The 24,581-nt window shown below is 40.9% G+C and overlaps 1 protein-coding gene across 1 annotated transcript in view; it reads left to right on the top strand.

The window, feature by feature from the left end:
• The window catches only part of MYH15 (myosin heavy chain 15), a gene marked incomplete at its 5' end in the record, with an annotated part of 125,568 nt that overhangs the window by 84,792 nt on the left and 16,195 nt on the right, over window positions 1-24,581 (top strand). The window contains 6 exons of the mRNA XM_084802368.1: window positions 2,393-2,508; window positions 8,035-8,227; window positions 9,063-9,266; window positions 13,051-13,176; window positions 16,600-16,770; window positions 21,244-21,348. Coding sequence (XP_084658494.1) covers window positions 2,393-2,508; window positions 8,035-8,227; window positions 9,063-9,266; window positions 13,051-13,176; window positions 16,600-16,770; window positions 21,244-21,348 — 915 coding nt within the window. The remainder of the gene's footprint in view (window positions 1-2,392; window positions 2,509-8,034; window positions 8,228-9,062; window positions 9,267-13,050; window positions 13,177-16,599; window positions 16,771-21,243; window positions 21,349-24,581) is intronic.

Below are 24,581 nucleotides of genomic sequence, written 5' to 3'. Positions count from 1 at the left end.
TCTCAACTGAGTTTCATCTTGAAGCCCTTGGACATCTGTCTGGACACACTGAAACACACATGCCCCTTCCAAATGGAGGAAATGAGTTTTGAAAGATGTCATAGAGCATTTTAGATGGAGGCTCTTGGGAAGCATGGTAACAGAAAAGTGTGCTGCCAGAGAGCTCCCCTGTCCAAGCACTCACTGTTTAGAGCCACCTCATCACTCCAGCTCTATAAGACACTGGCAAGGCAGATGTGCTGCTTCTGTGCGTGCTTCTGAAGTCAAGTGCTCCCAACTCATTATTGCTCCCTATTGCACAAACGTTGCCCTAGGATCGCTTCATTTTATTGAAAACTCCTTCAAAAGGCTGTTTTGTGCAAAGTTGATAACTTTGTTTAATTTACTTTTCTTTGGGTCTCTGGCTACTCTAGCTGGGGACTTTCTAAGGCCACCATATAAAATAAAGTAAATATCATATATTTAAACATTATAGCAATAAAATATGATTTTAGGAGCAGTTTTAGTTTTGTATAATATATTGGGCTAGTTGTATATTAAGTGAACCAGCAAGTCCATCAAAGGCCATATTCAGGACATAACGCTCATACCATTTAATACCACTAGATGGCAGCATACATCACTATCCGCCTGTGGAGTTGTAACTTCAGCCTCACAAACACTTCCTCTCTATCCACGTGTATTTGTACCTTTGGACTGTTTCTTTTGGTGGGTGGCTTTATGAAAACTTAATCAGACCTCTGAAACCGTAAGACTCAAATGACTTGAGGTCACCTCTAAAGATTCGCTTTCTTAGTACATTTTGAGGGTGAGTTTCCCCTCAAACTAATGTTCCCTGGAAGGAGGAGATTGTTTATTCCACACTTGTATTGATTTGTGTCTGTCAGGATTGAGAGAAGAACTAAGGAGGCCTTCTTAAAATCTCTGAAAGCTTATTTCTGTTGTCGTCACTGCTTGACTGTTATCACACAGTTTTACTCTTTTCAGTAGATAAAACATACTCTTAAGGGAAGATGCAAAACTGTCCCTGCTTTCAAGACCGTCCTGAGTTAGCTGGGTGGCAGCTTGTCTTTCACATACATGCTGATATATTATCACTATTCTTCAAGTATTTTGTCATTTGCTTGTTTGCACTTCTTTTATACACATTTCCCTTGGAAAAGGCTCTGAAGGTTTTTTGTTTTTTAACCAATTTCCTACTTTTTGTTTTTTATTTTTTTAATCACTTAGGATTTTTATTTTATGCGTATTAGAAGAACTTTTTTAATTCACTGGAATGTAGATTCTATTGTGTATTACACATTTGCATATGTTCTAAGGAACATATAAGCTAAATTGCTGGAAAGATTTGTATTATATTTTTAATTTAAGTAATTTATTCAGAATACATTCTGATTTTTATCCTCTCACTTTTATCTTCCCATTCCCCGCTCCCTCCGTCTTTCACCCTATTCCCCTCCCCTAGGCCTGTGACAGAAGGGGACCTCCTCCCCCACCATATGGTCACAGCTTATCAAGTCTCATCCTCATAGCCTGCTTCCCCTTCCTCTGAGTGCCACCAGGCCTCCCCACCAAGAGGAAGTGCTCAAATAGGGGGCACCAGAGTTCATGTCAGAGCCAGTCCCCACTCTCCACACAACTGTGGAGAATGTGCTGTCCATTGCCAAATTCCTACTTTTAAAATTGAATGACCTTTAAAGAGCATCCCTGGAAATAAAGTTCTAGCCTTTATTATTTGAATACTAAGTCCCAGAAGATCTTCTACCTATTAACTCCCCTTTTAGTAATAATAGTAATTACGTGGCTCACTTTGAGAGCGTTCTCTGCTGAATATTTCCCGGATGTCCAAAATAAACAGTGACTCTGAGCAGGTCTTAACAAATTTCCTATTCTAGCCTTGATGCTTTTATTCACTCATCCCAAAGATGGAGCGAATTAGATATACTTAAAAGTACTAGCTGTCAGCAATTAAATATCAAATACCGTGACAGAGAAGACTGAGGTTTCCTGTTTAAAAATGTTTCAGACATTTAATTTTTCTATCTATCTATCTATCTATCTATCTATCTATCTATCTATCCATCTATCTATGTATCTTTTGGTAGTACTGAGAATTGAACACAGGCCCCCATCTAAGCCAGGCAAGAACTCTATGATTGAGCTGTATATCTGGTCCAGCCTTTGGCTACTATTCAAAGAGCAAATGTTGTCAGAGCTAGGTATAAAGTGGTGGATGCGAGCAGTCACTTGTCCTACTCTAAGGTCGGGGGCCTGACTTGAACCTAGAGATCCAACCCAGTGACTCTAAAGAGAACTACATTCATGATTATAGGTTTTAAGGGAAGAAAAATGTAATTTTTGTTCAAAAAATTTTGTGTGCTTTTTGTTACAGGGAGCTCTGGAACAGAATGAAAGCAAGCTCCTTCATATCCAGCTTGAACTCTTGGAGGCTAAGGCAGAGCTGGAAAAAAAACTGTCGGAGAAAGAGGAAGAGGCAGAGACGCTGAGGTAGTTAGGATTATGTTCCTAAACAACAGCCATGCATGTCAAAGTCTCAGAATGAAGAGAAGTCACTGTGGGATTGCTTTCATAAGTCTTGCCAAAACATGGCCCCTTGGTCTAATTTGATGCTGGTTTCCCATTAAGTGCGTTACAGCCATTGCCTGCCCTTGTGGTTTTCTGCTCTCCCATGTTGAGCGAACTGTCTCAGGTAAGAACAACCTGTGCTGTGCAGGCCTGCTTCTAGAGACTCCTGTTCAAGACCAGTTAGGAAACCGAACCAGTTAGGATGCTGAACCATGGAAGAAAGGACAAAAATGTTTGGTGCTGTGCTTTCAAGCTAATGTTGAATCAGAGAGAAGGCCTGTCCCCAGGGAGAAAGCAGAGCCAAGAGCAAGGCTGTTTGTGGAAACATCAGAGTCTTTCCTGGCCAGGTTGTTTCATGAGACAGGATTCCCAGTTGCTGGATCTTTTCTTTACTTCCTTGATGCTGACTTTAGACATTCTACTACTTAGATTCTCAGGGAAGGGACAAAATGGTCCCACATGTCACAGGAGGTGGTGAGGTGGACTAGGAAGCTGTTGCTGGCAGAGTGCTTTGCATTCTACAGATCTGTAACTTAAACACTTAGAGTTAGGGGTGACTAAATTACCCCTCTGTCTCTTCTGTTCCCTTAACCCAATGATTCTCAACCTTCCTAATGCTGCAATCCTTTATTTACAGTTCTTCATGTTGTGGTGACCACCAATCACAAAATTAATTTCGTTGCTACTTCATAACTGTAATTTTGCTACTACTATGAATTGTAGTATAAATGACCCCTGTGAAATGATCGGTTGACTCCCAAAGGGGTTACGACCCACAGGTTGAGAATCACTGACATATCAAAGCTATACGGCTGCAAAGAAGATCATATACTAGTCTGAGGTTCAACTGGCCACTTGTTTTCAATATCTTTGTTAAACAAACAAAACAAGCCAGTGACATGTTAACAGGTTTCTGTTGAACTAGGCTTTTCCCCATAGCTTGTTTTCTGCCCAAATTTCCAGATGGTCAATATTTATTGGGGATTTGGAGCCAAGTTTATTCTTCTGTGTGCTCTGAGTTAACTAACCCCCATCCACAGACATTTTTGTGGAAATGGCTGTAGTGAATAAATCTGGTGTACTTATGAGTATCTGAAATAATTATTTGAAAAATGGAAAACTGTAATATATGTGCTATTTTTGCTCAAAAGGAACAAAAATGAACATATTCTTTTGTAGTAAAAAAAAAAGCTTGACTTCAGGTAACATTAGATCTCAGCTATAAATGAATCCAGTGAGAAAATGAACCCTCAGAGCGTCTGTGTCGTGTCAGGTACATCTGAATGTCGGAGAACAGCTCCCCAATTATAATCATCAGTGCACAGGAAGTCAGGGATGCAAACAGCTAAGGTTAGGAGGAGAACGCTGAAGGGAGCATGAGCTGTGATGGGCTGGAAAAGGAAGGGGCGGCTGAGGCTCTGGCACGAGCTCAGCACAAGCTTTAGCTGGTGACTCGCAGTGGCTATGCTCGGTACATCCGGAAAGGACAGATGAGCATCTCACAAAACATTGCACACACCACCGCAGACCCTCTCTGCTCTGTGTGAGTGCAGATTGAAACAAATGCCTTGCTCTAACCTGGTAGTTCAGTCTGAATCTGGGGCTTGGCAGAAATGGATCAGAATACAAGGGGAAATGTACCCAAGTATGGAATTCCAGGCAATGAAGAATAATAAATGTAAATTATGGACCTCAAGAAAAAAACACCCAAGGGCAGGATGACGTTGAAGACCTTATGTTCATATAAGCCATGTACATTACCACAAAAACTGGAGGTGTCTATTAAGACAGGACCTGGAGAGTTGAGGGGGCCAAGAAGGCAAAAGAGAAAGGCAGGCTTTTGTAGCATAGACCTGTGGAACTCTCTCCCATGCTGAGCATTCTGCTTGTGGGGAATTCTGAGTGAGATCAGGAGAGAGGCCCATTGGCGGGGAAAAGTCAAGCAGCTGTCAAGAGAGATATTTACTTCTAACAAACATTTGCGCTCTCTGTGTTGGCAGGATGCTATGTGTAATGTTGTAGTCGGGACTCCTAAACTCAAAGATAGTTTGTATCTTTTATGTATTTATTTTTTTAAGGTAGAAATAACTCAGTTTTTTAAACATTCCATTTGCTTGTTAACATTATCAGAACTGATAGCCTTTAAGAAATCTGTGATAATCTGATCACAGAAACAGCAGCAAAGATATTAAAAACACTGATTTTCTTCAAAGATATTGCTTTTTGTTTATTTACTTTTATCTTTTAGATATATTTTGATATTTGATAATTTCATATATGAATACTGTATTTACATAACTTCTATTCTCCTCCCAATTCTTCTAATATACCCCAAACTGCCTCTTAAATTCATGACTACCAGCTCCTTCTCTTCTTTTTTCTTTTTTCTATTATTATTACCTTGATGATGGTGATTATGATTGTTATTTATTATTATTGCCAGGAGAGGGCATTGGATCCTCTGGAGGTGAAGGTACAGGAAGGTACAGGAAGCTCTACCTAGAGCTGCCTGTGTCAGGTGCTGAGAACCAAACTTGCTCCTCTGCAAGAGAAGCAAATGCTCGCAAACCGCTGGTCCATCTGTGTAGCCGCTGGTGTTTCATTTTTATTTAAAAGATATGCTTGAGGGAGGTTTGATTTTAAAGATTGTTTTGATCCTGTGTGAGTGGTGTTGACTGTGTTGCAGGCACCACTTAGACCATTACCATTTCCTTTCCCTTATACCGTAGAACTTACCGCTGCTCCTTAACATTTATGAAATTGTGCAGATAGCTGCAGGAAATCTGGCATTTGAAACAACTTGGTTTGCTGAAAGAGGCTACATTTGTGGGTAGGGCATTAATGTCAGGCCACAGTGCTCCTGGTAGGGAGAACTATCTGAAGCAAAACAGGGAGTTCCCCCAGAGGAAAGGGGGGCAGATCCTCCAGGACTTAGGTGATGTAGAATGTGTCTGTTCCTTTATTATTTTGCAAGAGGTGCTGTCAAAACAAAACCAACCAACCAAACAAACAAACAAAACACCCCATAGGCTGGATGGCTTATACAACACAAATTCACATTTTCACAGCCTGGATACTAAGATCATGGTGTGAATGGGCAGGTTTTCCTAAGGCTTCTGTCCTCATCTTAAAGGCAGATGGAGGCTCTCTCTTTTCTTCTCACATGATCATTCTTCTGTGAGTGTATTTCCTGCTGTCTTCTTTTTCTTCTCAAGATTCTGTGCTATTGGATCAGGGCCCTTTCCCAATCACTTTCTTTTATATTCATTGCTTCTTTAAAGACACTTGATAGCTCTTTAAAGTCCCATCTCCAAGCACAGTACTGTGTATCTGGGGGCTTAAGGCTTCAGCATCATAATTTGGAGGGTACCCAATCTAATCCAGAACATCCCCATTATGTTTACATGCCTACAAGCTTATAGGATGCTGATCTGTGAGATGAACACATAGTACCTAGGGATATGCACTAAACCTAAGACAGAAGACCGGTTTTAGACTAGGAAGTAAAAGTTACTTCCTATATTTTCTGTAACTACTTCTGAGGCTCTTCCTTCCATAATGAAATGTGGTCTTGAAAAGTGGAGTCCCCTACCTGAACCACTTGCAAATACCCGCCTTAACCCTACTAACAGCAGTGTTCCTGTGATGGGCATGAAAAGTCTGGACACACCCTATGGCAAATCAGTGTGGAATCTAAGTCTGACCCATGACAAACGCATATCTGCTGTTTGTTATTACAGCTTCTATAAGGATAAGAAAGATAAAGGATTCTTTCTTCTACTTACCTGTCTAGGATTAGGGCTTTCTTGCAATGATTGCACTTAAGAGGACATGGGGTTTTTATGGCAGCTAAAGTGTCTTGATGAACAACTACCAAATACTGAGGAGTTAAAACAGGAGAAGTTAATGCTTTCTTCTAAGACCAGAGGCTGAACTAAAGTATAGTGGAAAGTAAGCCACTCATGAAAGTTGTTCCATTGTCCAATGCCATAGGTGAAGAAGTGAGGCTGTAGACTCGCAGTCAGTGTGGTTCAGTGTCATAAGGAAGAGGCTTCTAGTAGCCCACTGCACTACAGTCCCAATGAACAAATTAGCAGTTAGTCCCATGGTGCCCAACTATCCTGTAAGTGTTGCCAAGTGAAAATTCCCATGATTTGCTCAAATTTCTCTTTGTATTCTTTTTGTTTTTGAGTTTTGAGACAGGGTTTCTTTGTATAGCTTTGTCTGTTTTGGCACTAGCTCTGTAGACTAGGATGGCCTCAAACTCAGAGATCCACCTGCCTCTGCCTCCTGAGTGCTGGGATTATAGGTATGCACCACGACTGCCATCTCTTTGCATTCTTGAATACAAAGATACTAACTGAGCTCATGGCACTACACTTTTGTACAGTGCCTTTTTTTTTTAAAATAAAAGAATATTAAAATATTTCTATACTATACAGGATTTAGTTTTCTCAAGTAACCATTTTCCTTCAAACTCCCAGGGAGAGAATTCAAAACAAAACAGAACAAAAACCAATGCTATTATTTAAGACTGTCTATAAACCATTAGAGTGTATGGCTGCATCTCTGAGCTTGTGTTAATCTCAGCCTCGGTAGCTCTTTTCTGTTATATTCAGAATTGCTTGTTTTATCATTTGGAAGTAGTTTAAATATTATAGTTGTTTAAAGAACATTTATTCTTCATCTGTAGACACTCTAGGAAATCTAGACTTTATCATCCATGTCTTGTCTTGGTTAGGATTTCTACTGCTATGATGGAACACCATAACCAAAGGTAACTTTGGGAGGAAATAATTTATTTTTCCTTCCAATGTCTAAGTCCACCACTGAGGGAAGTGAGGGCAGGAACTCAAGACAGGAAACAGGAGGCAGGGATTGGAGTAGAAGCTATGGAGGAATACTACTTACTGGCTTTCTTCTCATGGTTTGCTCAGCCAACCTTCCTACACCTTCCAGAACCACCAGCCCAGTGGTGGCACCACAAACTGACCTGTGCTAACTCATATCAATCATCAATGATAAAAAGAATATGTCTCACAATTTGCTAATGGGCCAATCTTGTGGGTGCATTTTCTGAGTTGAGGTTCTTGCTTAGGAAATAATTCTAGCTTGTGTCAAGTTGATATAAAACTAGGCCCTCCAACAGTCCTTTAGTGAGTCTTAGGCAAAGGTAACATGGGAAACTTGAAATAGCCCTAGTGTTTTTATGGTTGTATGTTGAATCTGACCTGGAATCCTTACTTTGTCTGTTATAATGAGAATAGATTCATTCATCTAATACCACACTTTCTCTGTTTATAAAATGAAAAACTTTTAGATTAATTTCATTAGTCTCTGGGATTTAAAAAAATTTTTTTAAATGTGTTTTCCATAACTTGAAAATAAGAGGTAACTGTTCTTAATTTGGGTGTGTGATAGTCTCCCCAAATGTTACTCTGAAACCAGGGAGAAGCATCAGCAGGCTATGGGGTCCCTGCAGTCTAGTCTGGATTCTGAAGCTTTGAGCAGAATTGAGGCCACCAGGCTGAAGAAGAAGATGGAAGGAGACCTCAAAGAGACGGAGCTTCAGCTTTGCTCTGCCAACCGGCAGGTGTCACAAACAACTAGAGCCTTTGGCCAGCTTCGGGATCAAATGAAGGTACTTTCAAGCCATACTAAAGGACAAAGATAGACATAAACTTAGTGGCAGAATTTGTTGAGTGTAAAGGGAAAACCCCCACAATCCCCACCCTTCCAGAGAGCTGGAACATGCTTACCTGAAGTTGGGTGGGGCTCTCCCAAGATCATGCATGCTCAGGGGCCACATCCCATTTTGTGAGCAGGACTTTAGATAGGAAAAAGGAATGTACAGAGTTTGGGTCACCACCTGCTCCCAAGAAACCACTGGGGTATGTTTACATTGGTATGTCAGAATGACAGTTCCATTCATAGCCTCCTCTTGGTGCAAACAGTGGGATGGGTACCAGTATTTGAGGCCAGCAGCAGGGGCTTTCTTTTCAAACAGAGACTTCCTTGAAAGTAAATTCTCTCCTGCACTAAAGAAAATTGTGTTTATAACCTAGAGTCCAGCCTAAGCAAACAGGCTGGAAGAAATATGACAGAAGCTAAGGACAAACTAAGGAGAAATATCTGACTCTTTAGTGAGCCATGCACTACACACCACCAAGTCTCTCACCTTCCAGACAGATGCTCAGAGACACTGCTGGTCCTGCCTGATATCTAACTCACAACACAGAGACTTTAGCTTTCTCTGTATCTGAGTCCCCCTGTCAGCTATTGAGATCAACAGCTTCCTGTCCTGTTGCTCAGGACACTTTGACTTCAGTAAATCATCCTCGAGCTGCCTCTCAGGCTCACTTGGAAAGCCTTTTATCTATGAGATCAAGAACTTGGAAACTTGTCTCTGTATGGCGGTACTGCTAACAGCTGGAGTCTGAGGGATCTGTGCCTCAGCCCCATATTTCCTCTTGCAGGACCTTCAGCAGCAACTGGATGACAGTGTGTCCCAGAACAAGGACCTGAAGGAGCACGTGGCCCTGGCTGAGCAGCACAATACTCTTCTTCAGTCTGAAGTGGAAGAGCTGAGGTCCCTGCAAGAGCAGACAGAGCGTGGGCGCAAGCTGGCAGAAAAAGAGCTCCTGGAAGCCACGGAACAAATCAATCTTTTCCACACCCAGGTAAGACCCATTAATTCTCTCCATTCCCTCAGTCAGTTGGTTGAAAGAAGTAACTCCCATCCCCGAGTCAGCTAGGATATGTACGGTGGCCATGTCAAGTCTTTGGTGGGACACAAGAGGCACAGAAATCTGTGCAGGCAAGCTGGCCACCCCTTTCATTCCAAGCATTAGCTTCCCAGGGCTGCTGTAACAAGGTGCCACCAACTGAGTCTTTAAACAAATTTATTTTTTCACAGTACTGGGTGCTAGCCATCGAAAATTGAGGAATTTTAAAAGCCATGCCTGCTCTGAACCTACAGAAGACTCAGCTCCCTCAGCTTCTGAGGGGTTTCCTAACACTCTTACTATTGATATCCTGTTTTAGTTACTTGTCCTCACATGACACTCTGCTTGCCTCTTTTTCTCCTGTGACTGGGTCTCTGTCAGTATTTCTCCTTTATATATGAATACATCATCTGGAATTATGGCCCACATTAATGACTTAAATATTGACTTGATTAATTCACTTAAAGCCTTACTTCGAAACAAGGTTATATCTTGTAAAACTAGGGCTTAGGAGTTCAATATATGCTATTGTGGGCATGGTGGGGAGTATAATGGAATTGCAACACTAAGTTTCTGTATGAAGAATGGACTTACAGGGCATCCTTAGCTGGGATGAACAGTTCTTACTGGTATAAAATTATTTTCTTGTTCCCTTACTCCCTTATTCTCTCTCAGAGTCTTGCTTCCCAGCATCCCAGGCATCTCTAACATCCTGAATGGCTGTAAGTGAGAATTAACAGGATTCCTAGATTGCTTTTCTGGAAGTAGAAGAAGCCCAATGACAGGGACAAATGCCTATAGCAAGTGCATCAAGCACTGAGCATCTTTAAGGCACATGCTATAACTTAGATAAGTATGCTCAGTATGATAATATCCTCACTGCCCCCGAAACATGAAGATAAAAGTAAACAACCACACTATACTATTGTGAGTACCATGGAGGACATACAGCACTGCAGGATGCCCCAATGGTCCTAGATTAGGTCAAGCAGGCACACAATAGTTTTCTTCCTAGTCATTTACACAAACTTACAGGAGAAGACAGATATTGTCAGAAGCCACAAAGGATGTTAGAGATGCTTAGGATTCTGGGAAGCAAGTCTCTGAGAGAGAACAAGGGAATAGGGGAACAAGCAAATAATTTCAGATGAAGACATTGGAGAAATGGGACAAAGTGGTAGAAAATTAAGAAAGTGGGTAGAGATAGGGAATTTAGTGACTATTGACGAGGTTAGACTAAAGCAGCTGGGGACAGGCTGCCACTATGGGTATGGTAGAAAATATCTTGGCTCATTTTAGTTGTTAGAGTGACTGAGAAGTGCCCCTGGCACTTTGTGGGCAGGGTCTAGAGGCCTTCTTTAAAGTACCTTGTGATCCCACTTTACAAAAGTGCCATATGACTCCCACTTTGGGAACTGCTGTTTGCAGAATGTCAGTGCTGCTCTCACAGGGAAGTGGTAAGTCAGAGCTATATCTACTCCAAGGTATTACAATTGATCTGTGTCCATAGCAAGTTCATACAGTGTAATCATCTCTCTGGGTACCATGGATCAAGAACACATATGCTGTAGGGTATGCATAATTATTAGCAGGTTAACTAATTTCAACACTTCTTAAAGGGTATTGGTCAGTGGTACAGCACCAGACTTGAGTATATGAAGCCTTAAATTCAAGCCAGCTTCAAAAAAGAAAACAAAAACAATCAACAACAAAAAAACAACGTGTTTTTTTCTCTTAAGAAGGTTTATCTCAATAAAATGTGGCATATTGGATTATTATTTTTTTAAATTTTTTATTAATTTATTCTTGTTACATCTCAATGGTTATCCCATCCCTTGTAAATATTGGATTATTTTTGAAAGTATATTATCCATTGTCTGCCATGCGTAATAACCACTGGTGGCAAGTTGCTTGATTGGCATGTCATAATTGATAGAGAGAAGGGAAGAGATAGGGAGGGGGAGGGAGGGAGAGAAAAGACATCAGGATATGGTTTTGAGGGAGAAAGTATAAAATGGTGTATTGTAATATGTTGCTTAGTTTTTGTCAACTTAACGCAAACTAAAGTCATCTGAAAAGAGGAAACTTCAGTTAAGAAATTGCCTCCAATAGATTGGCCTGTAGGCAAGTCTATGGAGCATCATTTTGATTAATGATTGATGTAATAGGGCCCATCCCACTGTGGGTCCTGGGCAGGTGGCCCTGGGCTGTTAAGACAGGAGGCTGGACAAGCCTTAGGCAGTGAGCAGCATTCACCCATGGTCTCTGCCTCAGTTCCTGCCTCTAGGTTTCCTGGGCTTTCCTTGATGATTGGCAGTGTAAGCTGAAATACAATCTTTCCTCCCTGAGTTGGCTTTGGTCAGTGTTTTATCACAGCAACAGAGAAGCAAACTAGGACACTTAGGTAATGGTGCTTTGGTCTCTAAGCCAGTTTCTGAAATGTAAAAAAGTCATTAATATGAGTGTTCTAATACTCAGATCTCACTGACCTATGAGATCTGCAGCTCTGCAGCAGATGGAGGCTCAACAAAGGTGAGGTGCTGCCCCTGTCTTAAGATGCTGTGTCCAGCATTAATTCAGGAGGTATAGCACTCCCCTTAAAGACCTCTTGCTTAGGACACACAGCTGAGTACAATTCACAAATGACCCTCTGCACTTTATACTTTAAACATCATCCCTCTGAAAATAGAAGTAGGAAAACGGGGAGGCATTGAACTTGCAGAAGTTATAAGCACCATGTCCCTAAGAAAATTTAAGTGATTGCTATACAATCAAATCATAATCAAGTTATTGTTTAAATATGTGCCGTCTTTCACACCGAGAGAGCTTCTATGGCATTATGTGCAGTGAGCTTCCATAAGACACTCCAGGAAAATCTACTTAATTCCCCCAGCCCACGCTGAAGGCAATGGAAATCCTGCAGAGCACAGGGCCTGCCCCTCCACAGGACAGAGAGGGGCATTCTTGATGGTGCTGATGGGAGGCAGGCAGAACCTGTGAGGCTGGGATACCTTCTTTCTTTGCTCTAGCCTTAATCTGCCCTGAGAAAGGCTCTAAGTAGAGGAAAGTGAAAGGATGAAATGAAAGGAGACATGAAAAGTGGGAAGCCTGTGCTTTTTACACACAGTCTTTGTGCTGAGGTTTCACATGCTCACAAAAGCCACACTTCAAACACAGGGCAGATGCAGCAAAGGAGGCTTCGGCCTCCAGTACAACAATCAGGAAAGAATTGGGACAGCATGGATGCAGAACACAAAAGCCTCCCTTTAATGGGACCCGAGGGACTAGAGCTGGGTTTTAGACCATCTGCTTTCCCACTTCCTCCTCCTCAGTAGAAAAGAAGGCAGGTGGGCAAAGAGGGGAAATTGGTTTTCTTCCTGCTGCAGGGTGATGGAATCTTCCAGGTGGCTGCAGGTGACCCTGACTTCTGCTCAGAACGAGATACTTCTATCACATTGAGAAAGCAGAAATACATTCCTCAATAAGTTGAAAAGTAAACCCATGTTCTGGCCTTGTATTAGTTAGAATCCTCCTTTCTGACTCAGCCTTCCATCGCTTTTCTCCCATGCCACTAAGCGAAACCCCTTCCTTTGATCTGCCTTTTGTGCTCAAGGCACCACCTGGGCCTGGAGATCTTAACTACATATGGCTGAGTGCGATCAACTCCTCCCACCCAGAGCTCCTTGCCTGTGCATTCCCTAGCCTCAGGTTGCCTAACCAGAACGCTGTGCTTCCTTAGAACACAGGCCTCCTCAGCCAGAAGAAGAAACTGGAAGCTCATGTGGCTCAGATACAGAAGGAAGCTGGAGAGATGCTGCAGGCGTGTCAAAAAGCCGAAGAAAAGGCCAAGAGGGCAGCTGCTGAGGTAGGCCTGTTGACTGCTCACATCTGTTTTCTGGAGGTCACTAGAGCTATGGCTCAAAGGTGGGGCCTGCTGCAGCCCAGATGGGTCCCACTGGGTCTCCCATACAGTCAGGAGGAGGTTAGCGGACTTTGGGGCTTCCCTGTTGGCCAGAACACTTAGGCCAATTGGCTGTTGTCCTCTAACCCACCTTGACCAGGAGAAGGAGTGAGAGAATGGCTAAAAGCAAAACTCCTGTGAAAACAAGTCTTTCTTTATAGGTTAGCTTTTTTTTTCAGTTGTGAACCATCAAAACAGCTGGTGTTTAGAAATAGAAACAATCTTCCTGTACTTCCTTATAAGTTTCCATTTTCTTGGGTATGTCACAGCTTTATGATGGTGAAAAGGTCTGAAAAGAGTGGTTAAACCGCTTACAGTTTGCAATCTATACTACTATTACAGTAGCAAAACCAGACCGGAAAAGAAGTATTTGGTGAACCTTATTTATTTGTAAACTAAAAATTGTTGATGGTTACACTTTTCCTAGATGGCACTAAGTGCAGGGTTAGTTGAAAATCTCAAGTGGAAAAATGCTCCCTCTTCCCCCTGCTCCATGCACACTGTATGATGGGCACATACTATTCTTCATTTAAAAGCGTGGACAGTGCTATTGAGAAAAGCCATTAATGGAGATAAAGTGAAGTGTGTGTATTCAGGGCCCAGGACTGCATGTTCTGGGGTTTATTAAATGGTACAGAACATGATTTCAGTCTCTGCTTACCCTTTGAGGGCCTTTCTGGAGTCAATCAAATGTGCAGCTATACGCAGCATTCCATCCCTGCTTTATGGAGGGAAGGTATTCCTCATGCTTAGGAATTATGAAAACAGAAGAGACAGGACTTATTTTACATCAACAATAATATTAGTGATGCTGCTTTTCAGTAAAGTTACTGTTTGGATGTGGACTCTCTCCCATAGGCTCAGGTGTCTGAACAATGGGTTCACTGCTAATGAACTGCTACTGCCATTTTTGGCTGTTAGGAACCATTAGGAAGTGAGGTCTAGCCAGAATAAGCAGGTTACTAGGATGAGCACCCTGCACAGCTTTGTTAGTTCCCAACAATGTTGCTGCTGCTGATACAGGGGGCATCTCCATCCCCCTTTGGGATCCTTAGTCTCATTATTAGAAGAATTTATGGATGGACTTAAATGGAAACTCAAAACCAATTTTATTAGATTTTGGAAGAAAATCCTCAGGGCAGGCTAGCTGTAAGCTTCAACGCCCACCAAAGGGAGGAGAAAGGAGGATGGATGAAGAAAAACACACAACAGACAAGTGACAGGGAGGGAAGCATTAGAGAAAGAGTAAGATAGCCCAACATTTTGGGGAAACCCAAAGTGTTAAGGAAAGCATGCTTAGAAAAAAATGTAGAAAGAAGAAAAAGGAAATGATATTTTTCTGAATAACTAAAAAATGCACAGATGTATGAAGTTGCGTGGCTATGCTGTGGTAAGCTACTGCCTACGAACAGAGTCTGGGAAAGAAAAATATGGTTATCTCATGAAAAGGACAATTATCTTACCCATCTGTTTCCCATCTCGGCTTAAGAGAAGCCCTCCAGCCCAGCGGTTCCTCTCAGAGCCAAGTCTATTCTGTTAAACAGAAAGGTATTTCCCCTAATCTACCATCACAGCTGCAAGTTGTTCTTGCCACCATGTCTTCCCACCACTTGTGCCTGTTTCCCCTGAGCCACAAGCCATGATAAATCCTTCAGCCCCTAACAATTGTTTCTGTCAAATACTCTGTCACAGCAACAAGAAATAATCTAATACAAATATTAATGTCCTATTTCAGTCATGAGTTTTGTTGCTACTGAAAAAATTCTGAAATTGGATATCTTTATAAAGCCAAGAGATTCCTTTAGCTCATGACCCTGAGAGTTTTCAGAGGCATGGTGCTAACCACACTATAGTGAGGACGTCCTGGTGCATGCCATTGCACTGGGCAGAACACAAGTCAGAAGAAACCGAAATGTTATCAGAAAATCAAAGACTCTGCATTCCCACAATCCCTTCTGAAACATCCTCAGTTTATCTAAGGTTCTCCCATTAGGTGCCCAACTCTTAAAGATCTTTGCTCCCAATATCACCATACCTAAACCATACACAAGGATAACCAGATAGGCAGAAAAGATTTGTTCTTCACTTAAGCACACAAAAGGAGGAAATAGTTTGAATTCTATCTAGAAGACAAGCAATTGTGCACAAAGCTAAAGCCCAAAGCAGGACTCACCACTTACTTTCTTTGTAAGTTTATTTGTGAGATTATTTACAGATAATATCTGATACTGTCAATTGCTTAGATGCTAAATATGAAGTAAATCTGCAGATATGCATTTTATATGCTATTTTACTATATCTTTCCTGGTACCTTATATGACAGCAGCTATTTTACTCAGTTACATGTGTTTGGTGGCACTTTATTCAGTTAAAGGCAGTGCTTCACTTAGTTGTCTTGCTTTCAACATATGTGTTCTGTCTTATATACATGACACTTGATCTTTAGCTTTTTCACATCAATTCTCACCCCATTTTTTCAGGTGGCTGCTTCAATGTCTACTGGTTGATTTGATAAAAATGACAAGGCAATTGGGGATTAGAGACAGCAGGTTGGAAGGAGATTAAGTATATGGAGGCCAAGCACGCACCTCCCTCCCCCAATAAGATCAGGAACAAAAGCTCATTGGAAGATGATCAGCTTCCTATGGGATTAGCTCAGTCTCTTTCATTCCATTTTTCTTCTTCTGTTTAAAATATCTTTATCTGTTATTTTATGCCTCCATGTGTGTACAGTGCCCCCCTAAGGCCAGAAAGAAGTCATTGAATCCACTGAAGCTGGAGCTGTGGTATGGGTTCTAGGAACCAAGCCTGGGGGCTACAAGAAGAACATCATGACCCGGGGGGGGGGTGCTCAAACTATTGCACTAACCAAGGACAATACAAGTACTAAACATCGAACCTCTACTCTGATCTAGCCAATGGACAGGACATTCTCACAGTTATGTGGAGAGCAGGGACTGACTCTGACATGAACTCTGGTGCCCCGTATTTGACCACCTCCTCTTGGTGGGGAGGCCTGGTGGCACTCAGAGAAAGAACAAGCAGGCTACCAAGATGAGACTTGATAGCCTATGACCATATAGTGGGGGAGGAGGTCCCCCTATGTCATAGCCCTAGGGGAGGGGAATAGGGTGAAAGTGAGAGAGAGGGAGAAACAGGAGGATACAAGTGATGGGAACAATTGAGTTGTAATTTGAATAAATTAATAATAATAGTAATAATTAATAATAATAATAATAATAATAATAATAATAATAATAATAAAAAGAACAGCAAGTACCCTAACTACTGACCAATCTTTTCAGTCCCCCTTTACTTACTTCCTAGGCAGCCAACATGTCAGAAGAGCTGAAGAAAGAACAAGACACTAATGCTCACTTGGAGAGGATAAGGAAGAATATGGAGCAGACAATTAAGGACTTGCAAAAAAGGCTGGATGAAGCTGAACAGACAGCTGTGCTGGGGAACAAAAAGCAAATCCAGAAACTGGAATCCAGGGTAGGAGTTTGCTTGGGTAATTGTGGGGGCCTAACAACTTCTGTTCAAGGCCTTAATGTCCTGGAACATCACAGCTCATCACTTCCTTTAATGGCTCTTCCAGTTTCTGGCAGTGTCTGATCTGAATACATAGACTCATTATTGTTTGACCGTGGGCCAGCCAATAGGACTTTTCTGGGTCTGGATGAAAGTTGCCTTTCCTCCTACTGCTGAATGAGAAAACCTCTTTCCCCATTCATCATACCAGTTCAAGGCTCTTTGCAGGGAGGGCAGTCCGCTCTATCCAAACACACCTTTCTAGTCTTGCTTCTGTGTCAATGTTCCCGTCATGTTCTTTAAGGAGAAGCACAACTTACTAACAGCTAAAGAAAGGAGAGAAAGGGACCTGGAGAGATGGCTCAGTAGCTAAGAGCATTGTCTTGCTCTTCCAAAGGACCTGGGTTCAATACCCAGCATCCATATGGAAGCTTACAATTGTCTGTGTCCGGTTCCAAGATATATGACACCCTTACACCAATTCACACAAAAAATTAAAAATGTTTTTAAAAATTAAGAAAAGAGATAAAGAACACACCCATGATCAGAAAGACTCAGTGTAGATACAACAAAGACTGGCACAAATGATGTAGGGTCTACTTTAAGGGAATTTAACAGCATTTAATAAAACTACCTTAAAAATGGGATTTTAAAAATTACTGGATGAATGTCAATGATTATACACATGCATATAGTAAACTTACAGAAGTTAAAAGACTGTTTTCCTGGAATTTAATGACCCCAAGTGTCCTCTGAAAAGTGATATGTACACTCCTGCACATTTTTGGTCCCTCTGTACAATGAAATGCCAGTACAGACTCATGATCCACCTAAACAGTTGTGTTGATTAAAAAGGAATGAGGAAGGTCTCAGGAATATTTTCTGGAGATCGAGGGTAATAGATAATAAAAGTAAAAGTGTTACAAAGTGTTTATAAGCTTCTGCTCAAGAAAGATTATTTTGTCAGCAAAACTGTAACAGGATGAAAACTAATAAAAATAACTAGCCTTAAGAAAAGAACAAAAGAGATGGAAGTTAGACCTTTGAAATGTACCCTTTCAGGTGTTTTGGTGGAAAAACCATATAACTTTTTATGTGTTTTAAATCAAACAAAAACCAAGTTTAATTCAAGTAGAAAAAACACTATTCATCCTTAAAATTTTAGCACTACTAATAAAAACAAACCTTAGATATATATCAAGCATAAAACATATACAAAGAATTAATCCCCATGACCTTTAGCATAATGCTTTTTAGTACAGCCTTTATGGAATATGTCTTAAAGACAAACAGGCAAAACTCCCAAAACCAAAATAAGGTAAAAAACAAAATATAAGTTTAATTCCAAAATTTTTAAAAATATTTTATTTAATATTCATATATGCACATAATAATGTGTTTTGATCAAATCCACCCCTATCTCTTTCTTTCCAGTTCCTCCCCTATCTGCCCACCACTTCCCCTTTCCATTTTCATCTGCATGCTCTCTCTTCCTCCCGGCATCCAACCCTCCCTCCCTCCCTCCCTCCCTCCCTCCCTCCCTCCCTTTCCCACCTCTATCAAATGCCCACTGAATCCCTTCGTACTGCCTGTAAGTACTTGAGTGTGAGCCATCCTTTGGAGCATAGGTAGTCAGTCTCTAAGGCTTTATATTCCTGAAGAAATAAAATAACAACTTCAAACAGTAATAAAATGAATATTATATTTATCCCATTGTATATGTTGAACCAAGATTTTAGTTTAAGAGGAAAAACACTTGTGTTGTTCCTTTAAAAAAAAAAGACACTTGAATTATGCATTTCTATCACCCATTTAATATTACAGGATTTTATTTATCTTGGTATCTTAGTGTTTTATTGCTATGAAAAGATGCTATGACCAAGGCAACTCATACAAAAAAAAAAAAAAAAGACAAAGAACAAAAAAAAATTGATTGGGGCTTTAAATTACAGTGCAGAGGTTTAACCTATTATTTCATGGTGGGAAGCATGCTGGCACATAGGCAGACACGGTGCTGGAGAAGGAGCTGAGGGTTCTGCATCAGATCAGCAGGCAGCAGGAAGAGGGAGTGACAGGGGCCTACACTGAGCATTTGCAACTTCAAAGCTTATCCCTAGTGACACATTTCCTCCAACAGGGCCCCACCTACTTCTACAAGACCACACCTCCTAATAGTGTCACTCCCTATGAGCCTATCAGGCCATTTTCTTTTTGTTGTTATTTTTGAATGTTTTTGTCATATTGTGTATGTGTAAGCATGATACAGGCTGTTCACAAATATTTGTTTTTCATAGCAGCATCTGAATCTCTTGGTTGGAAAACTCTTAATGTAAAATTCTTTTGTCCACATTTTTAATATTTCATCATTTGCTAACAGTTTAAGCATTAAACACCCTTTTCTCTTTTTTATTCTTTTTTATAGTTTATCTTTAATTTATTGTAATTTATTCATATTGTATCCTGATTATTTTCCCTTTGCTTGTATCTTCCCGTTCCTACCCTCGTTCAAACCACCACACTCATAATTACCATTTGTTCACCCCTGTAATCTAGACCTAGTGACAATAGTAAGCTGATATCAGATAGCACTTAAGAGTTATAGGCTTAAAAGTATAATTAGAATATCATTGTTTTCAACAATGTTCTGTCCTATAACAAAGGATCTGAGATAAGATGATTTATAAGCAATAGAATTTTATTTGGCGCATGCTCTTAGGATTCAATAGCATGATGCTGGCACAACATGGTAGGGGGCATCATGTGGCAAGGCAAAGCAAACAAGATTTGTTCTGCTAAAATAATCATGTCGTGGTGTGTGCGTAAGGGAAGGTGTTGACCTTTTGACCTTACCTAATCTTAGTTAACCTCAAAAGGCTCCCCCTCCGCGAACATTTGGAGTTTAAGCTTTAAACACATAGACTTTTGGAGGGACATGCACAGTAAGCACCATTACTCTTCAGAATTGCTGTGCAAGCTCATTCCAAGTGAAAACCTATGGCAACTGGGATTCCCTTCAGCAAAGCACCTTTTACCGTGAGGTGCTCTAATCACATTTCAAAACAAAACACCTTAAACACATCCTTTTAATAAGAGTTCTGTTGGCCTCTGTCCTTACAACAGGAACTGTGCAAGTCCCCAGTGGATACATGTCCAGAATGTCCAGAGAGGATGTCCTGATGGTTTGTCCACAGGGAATTCACATACATGCTAACCTTCCTGCCCTGTTGCACCTTCCTGGGGAGGAGCAAAGAGGGTAGTTGGGCTTAAGTAGCTTCAAGACATGATAGCAGCAAGAAGGCTTGGCCTTCTCCCTCCCTCCCTCCTTCACTCCCTCTCTCCCTCCCTGTCTGTCTATCTATCTATCTATCTATCTATCTATCTATCCTCCTCTCCCTCTTTCTCTCTCTCTCACACACACATACACAGACAGACACAGCATAAACAGGCAGGTGGGCAGGCAGGCAGGCAGACACACACACACACACACACACACACACACACACAACACAATTTTGCAATGTTGCAATGCAAAAAAAGAGGCTTACCTCCTCTCCTTGAATTTGTCCCTGACATCAAGAGTCTTAACTATGCTTTTTTATTAATATTTTATTTTTTACATATATATTATTACATATATATGCAATAAATTACCTACAGAAAGAAGAACCATGGAACAATCAGGAATTATATAAATGTTATGTTCTTAGTGTTTTGGCTATTTGTATTTGGCAACCTTGAAGAAAACATCTTTTCTATCTTGGTACATTTAAAATTCTGAAGGTAAATTAATATCTATTATATCTAATCATTATCAACTTAAAACATCTATCTAGACCTAAAAACCTCTTAACCACTAAGCAGCTAAGGTCAATTGTAAAACTAAACTCTCTGGTCTTCAACCACATCAGAGACTTGAAAAGGAATAAAATTGATTACCTGCGTATACAAAGAGTGCAGGGCAGTAGTTTTCCAAATGAGAAGATGACAAAGAGAGTTTGCTCCCTGAACAAGTCACTGGGCAAAATGTCCTCATTTCTATCACAGAGTGAATTCTGCCTTAAAAAGGGCAAGCTTGGATCAGGCAGAGTCAATTGCCAAACTCTGTCAAGTCCTCAACAGTTCCTGCCTCACAAATATGTCTCTCAGATATATTGGGCCAGAAGGCTGAAGATGATGCTCCATTGTTATAGAGAGTTTTGGGTTACTGCTCAGCAAACTGTCTCTGTCATCTTCTCACTTGGGAAGCTATTAACTATGCTTTTATGAGCTCACATAAGCTAACATCCTCAGTTTGGGTGATGGGTTTTTTCCCAGAAAGAAAATGGACATACCTTCCCTTAACTATTTCTCTTTCAATTTACTGTATGGCAAACTGCACAGTAAACTATATGGTGGCCTTGTTACAAGCATATGGGCTGAGGTCACGGTTTGTTACAGGTGCGGGACCTGGAAGCTGAACTGGAAGGTGAACTCAGGCGCAGCGCAGATGCCCAGCGGGAGGCTCGCAGACTGGAGAGAGGCATCAAAGAGCTAACCTATCAGGTACTCCAGGAAGCCAGTCTCTGGGATATGGTTAGGCTCCTCCTCCGTCAGTGTGTACCTTCCAGTCTGAAATGGCCTTCTGGGATTCTTTACCTGACTCTGAGCAGTAGACATTTTCTTGCCCTGTCTGGGCTCTCTGTGGCTCCTGTCTATCCATTTCCAGAGGCCATGGTGAGAGCTGGCAAGGTGCAACTGAAGTGAAAATCTGTTTAAGCCATCTTTATTTTTTCATGCATAGAATTAGTAGCACTTTCAGAATGATGATTTTATGTGAGAGGCTGATTGAGAATAATATGTAAGTGACATGCCTGGAAGACACTAATGCTGGCCATCTCACCAGCTGATTGTATGGAATGCTAACTGGACTAGAGACATGGCCACTCTTTTGAAGAGTTTGTTCCTGGGGCCAGATGAAAACATTATTACTACAACATGGCTTTCTTTGCTAAGGCTTTCTGGAGCTATCCTGTAAACCAGCAATAACATCAGCTTGAAGCAAATAACTGAAAGTAGGTTGACAAATTTCCTACACATAAGCGATGTACTTCTAAGTCAGTGACATTCTTCATTGTCTACACTGTCACTTTCCTTGCTCCCACCACCTCTCTTGTTGAGATGGAATCTGGCTATGTTAACCAGGCTGACCTTTAACTTGTGCACTCCAGCAATCATCCCGCCCCAGCCTCCCAAGTGCTGGGACTAGGGGACCGTGCCACCACCTTTAGCTTTTCTTGTCTTTTCTTTCTAATGGATCAGGGCACAGCATCCTCCTAGCACACACTTGGGATGCATGCATTCATGCATTGCTTAAGGGAAAGCATCTATTCTGAGAAGAGCCATAAGGAAATGTGGCAGTTTAGAGGTGATGTGAATATCAACAGAGTACTGCAAACCCAGCTATTGTAGCCATTGCATAGTGAAGCCGTTCCCAGACTGAAACCTGTGTATCTCACTGTACTGATTCTGTAGACAGTGTGTCACAGTGGTTATTTATTTGTTTATGAGCACATCTACACCTAGAAATGGGTTGAGAAAACATGATATAAAATGTTTCTAAAATGGTACACCCAAAAACATGGCGTATCTTATGCAAAGGGCGTTATTATTAATGGATTGTAAAGAATTGGAAGACACTTAGGTGAGAGAATATATAGGTCCAGGACACAGCTACACAGTACTGTAGATTTTTATCAGCACTGTATATTAGTTACCATAGATTTATGAAGCAGTATTTTTAATTTTCCACAGCTTAACTTTCCAACAGTGTAATGTTTTAGTTTATAAATTTTAAGTATATTTTAAATTTTTGACTTACGATAACTACAAGCTTTTAAGTAATTGTATAGCTGTATATTTTCCCTTTTATTATTGTTTTGTTTATTTTTTACATTAGCATACAAAATAACCGGTTTCCTTATGGCAATTTCATATATAGTTTTGGTTGGTTTTCTTTATGTCTTTCTTCCCTACCCCATTTCCCATCCTCCAGCCTCACTCAGCCTTTCCATTCCAAACATTCCTCTTCTCACTTTCATGTCACATCGGTTTTATTATCCTCCCCACCTGCTCTCTGAATGCTTCTTTGTTCCCATTCTGCTTTTCCTGGTCTCTACCTACACATACCTTCCACACAGTCATACAGATTTATAGATAGAATAAAATATATGTGTCTCTGTTAGAAGCCAGCATCTGCATATGAGGGAACATATGCTGTTTGTCTTCCTGAGCCTGGGTTTCCTTTTTCATAGAATACTGCCAGTTCCATTCATTTTCCTGCAAATTTTGTTTTCTTTTTAGCTGAATATAGTTATACTTGTTTTATAAAGTGTTTTTAGTGTTCTTTATGGGCATATGTTAATTATACATAGTAATAGATCTCATTATGACATTTTCATACGTGTACATAGAGTATTTTATTTATTATTATTTTTTAACACACACACACACACACACACACACACACACACACACATTAAGGGCCTGAAAGATGGCTCAGCAGTACTTGTGTTCAAATCCCAGCACCTACATGGCAGCTCACACCTGTCTGTACCTTCAGTTCCAGGACACCTAATACTCTCACATAAACATAGATGCTGGCAAAACACCAATGAACATAAAATAAAAATAAATTATATAAAGAAAGAGAGAGAAGACACTCACATTAGCCTAGGCCTAGACATGGTAAGCTTTGTTATCTATCTGAGCCTTCCACCTGCACACTTACCCCACTTTAACGCCTCCTGAGGCTACAAATGTGGAGCTTCAGCTCATATGACAGTAACTCCTTCTTCTGCAATACTCTCTTGTAGAATCTTTCCCTCTTGAGGAAGGGCCACTCTCTTCAGAAGTCTGCCCATGATGATTTTCTTGGCTTCTTTTTCTCACTATTTGTTTATTCATATGCCGATTATGATCAGGAACATTCATTTGTATTCACGTAAACCTTTTGGTGTTTCAAGCTTTCTACTGCGCTTGTTAGGTCTCAAAAGCTTTTGTTAAATTCCCAATGGCCTTCTACAATAGGGTTCTTCTACAATAGCCTTTAGTCTTGCCCTTTTTTCAGTCATACACTCAGTAGGAAATGATTTTTCATCTCTGTTATAACCCATTGACCACCGCCATACCCATGGGACATCAGTGACCAAACATTTCTTCAGTGTTTGACTGTTTCATTGTTGAACACGCTTTCCCCACATTTCCTTCTAGCCTTCTCACACTGCATAATATAACGCAATTGGATAAAAGGGGAAACTCATTTTAGGGACAGGGTTACAGCTCCTTTGACATTGCTAATGCTACTTGAACATTTGCTTATTTTTTTAATTGTTTTTTATGTGTCTTGAGTGCTGTACTGGCATGTACATGTATTCACTATGTGTATGCCTGGTACTTGAGGATTTCTGAATAGGATGCTGGATCACCTAGGCCTGGCATTCTGGATGGTTGTGAATCACCCTGTGGGTGCTGAGAATGAACCTGGGTCCTCGGCAAGAACAAAGGATGCTCATGACTGCTGAGACATATTTCCTGCCACTTGGACAGGAATTTTTTTTGTGACTGAATACATGGCTCTTTTTCTAAGATGAGATTGACACTGTTTTAAACAACAAGTTCTGGGAGCCAAAATTGGTGTGGCTAAAACAATAACCACCTTAGAGATATGGCATTTTGCAACACTATACTACATTAGGGAAACGATCCTCTATGATGGACAGGGACAACATATTAATATG

This window comes from Acomys minous, assembly GCF_964271855.1.
Source record: "Acomys minous genome assembly, chromosome: 11".
Classification (NCBI taxonomy): domain Eukaryota; kingdom Metazoa; phylum Chordata; class Mammalia; order Rodentia; family Muridae; genus Acomys; species Acomys minous.
Note: the sequence above shows the minus strand (reverse complement) of the source record. Positions and strands in the feature narration are given on the sequence as shown.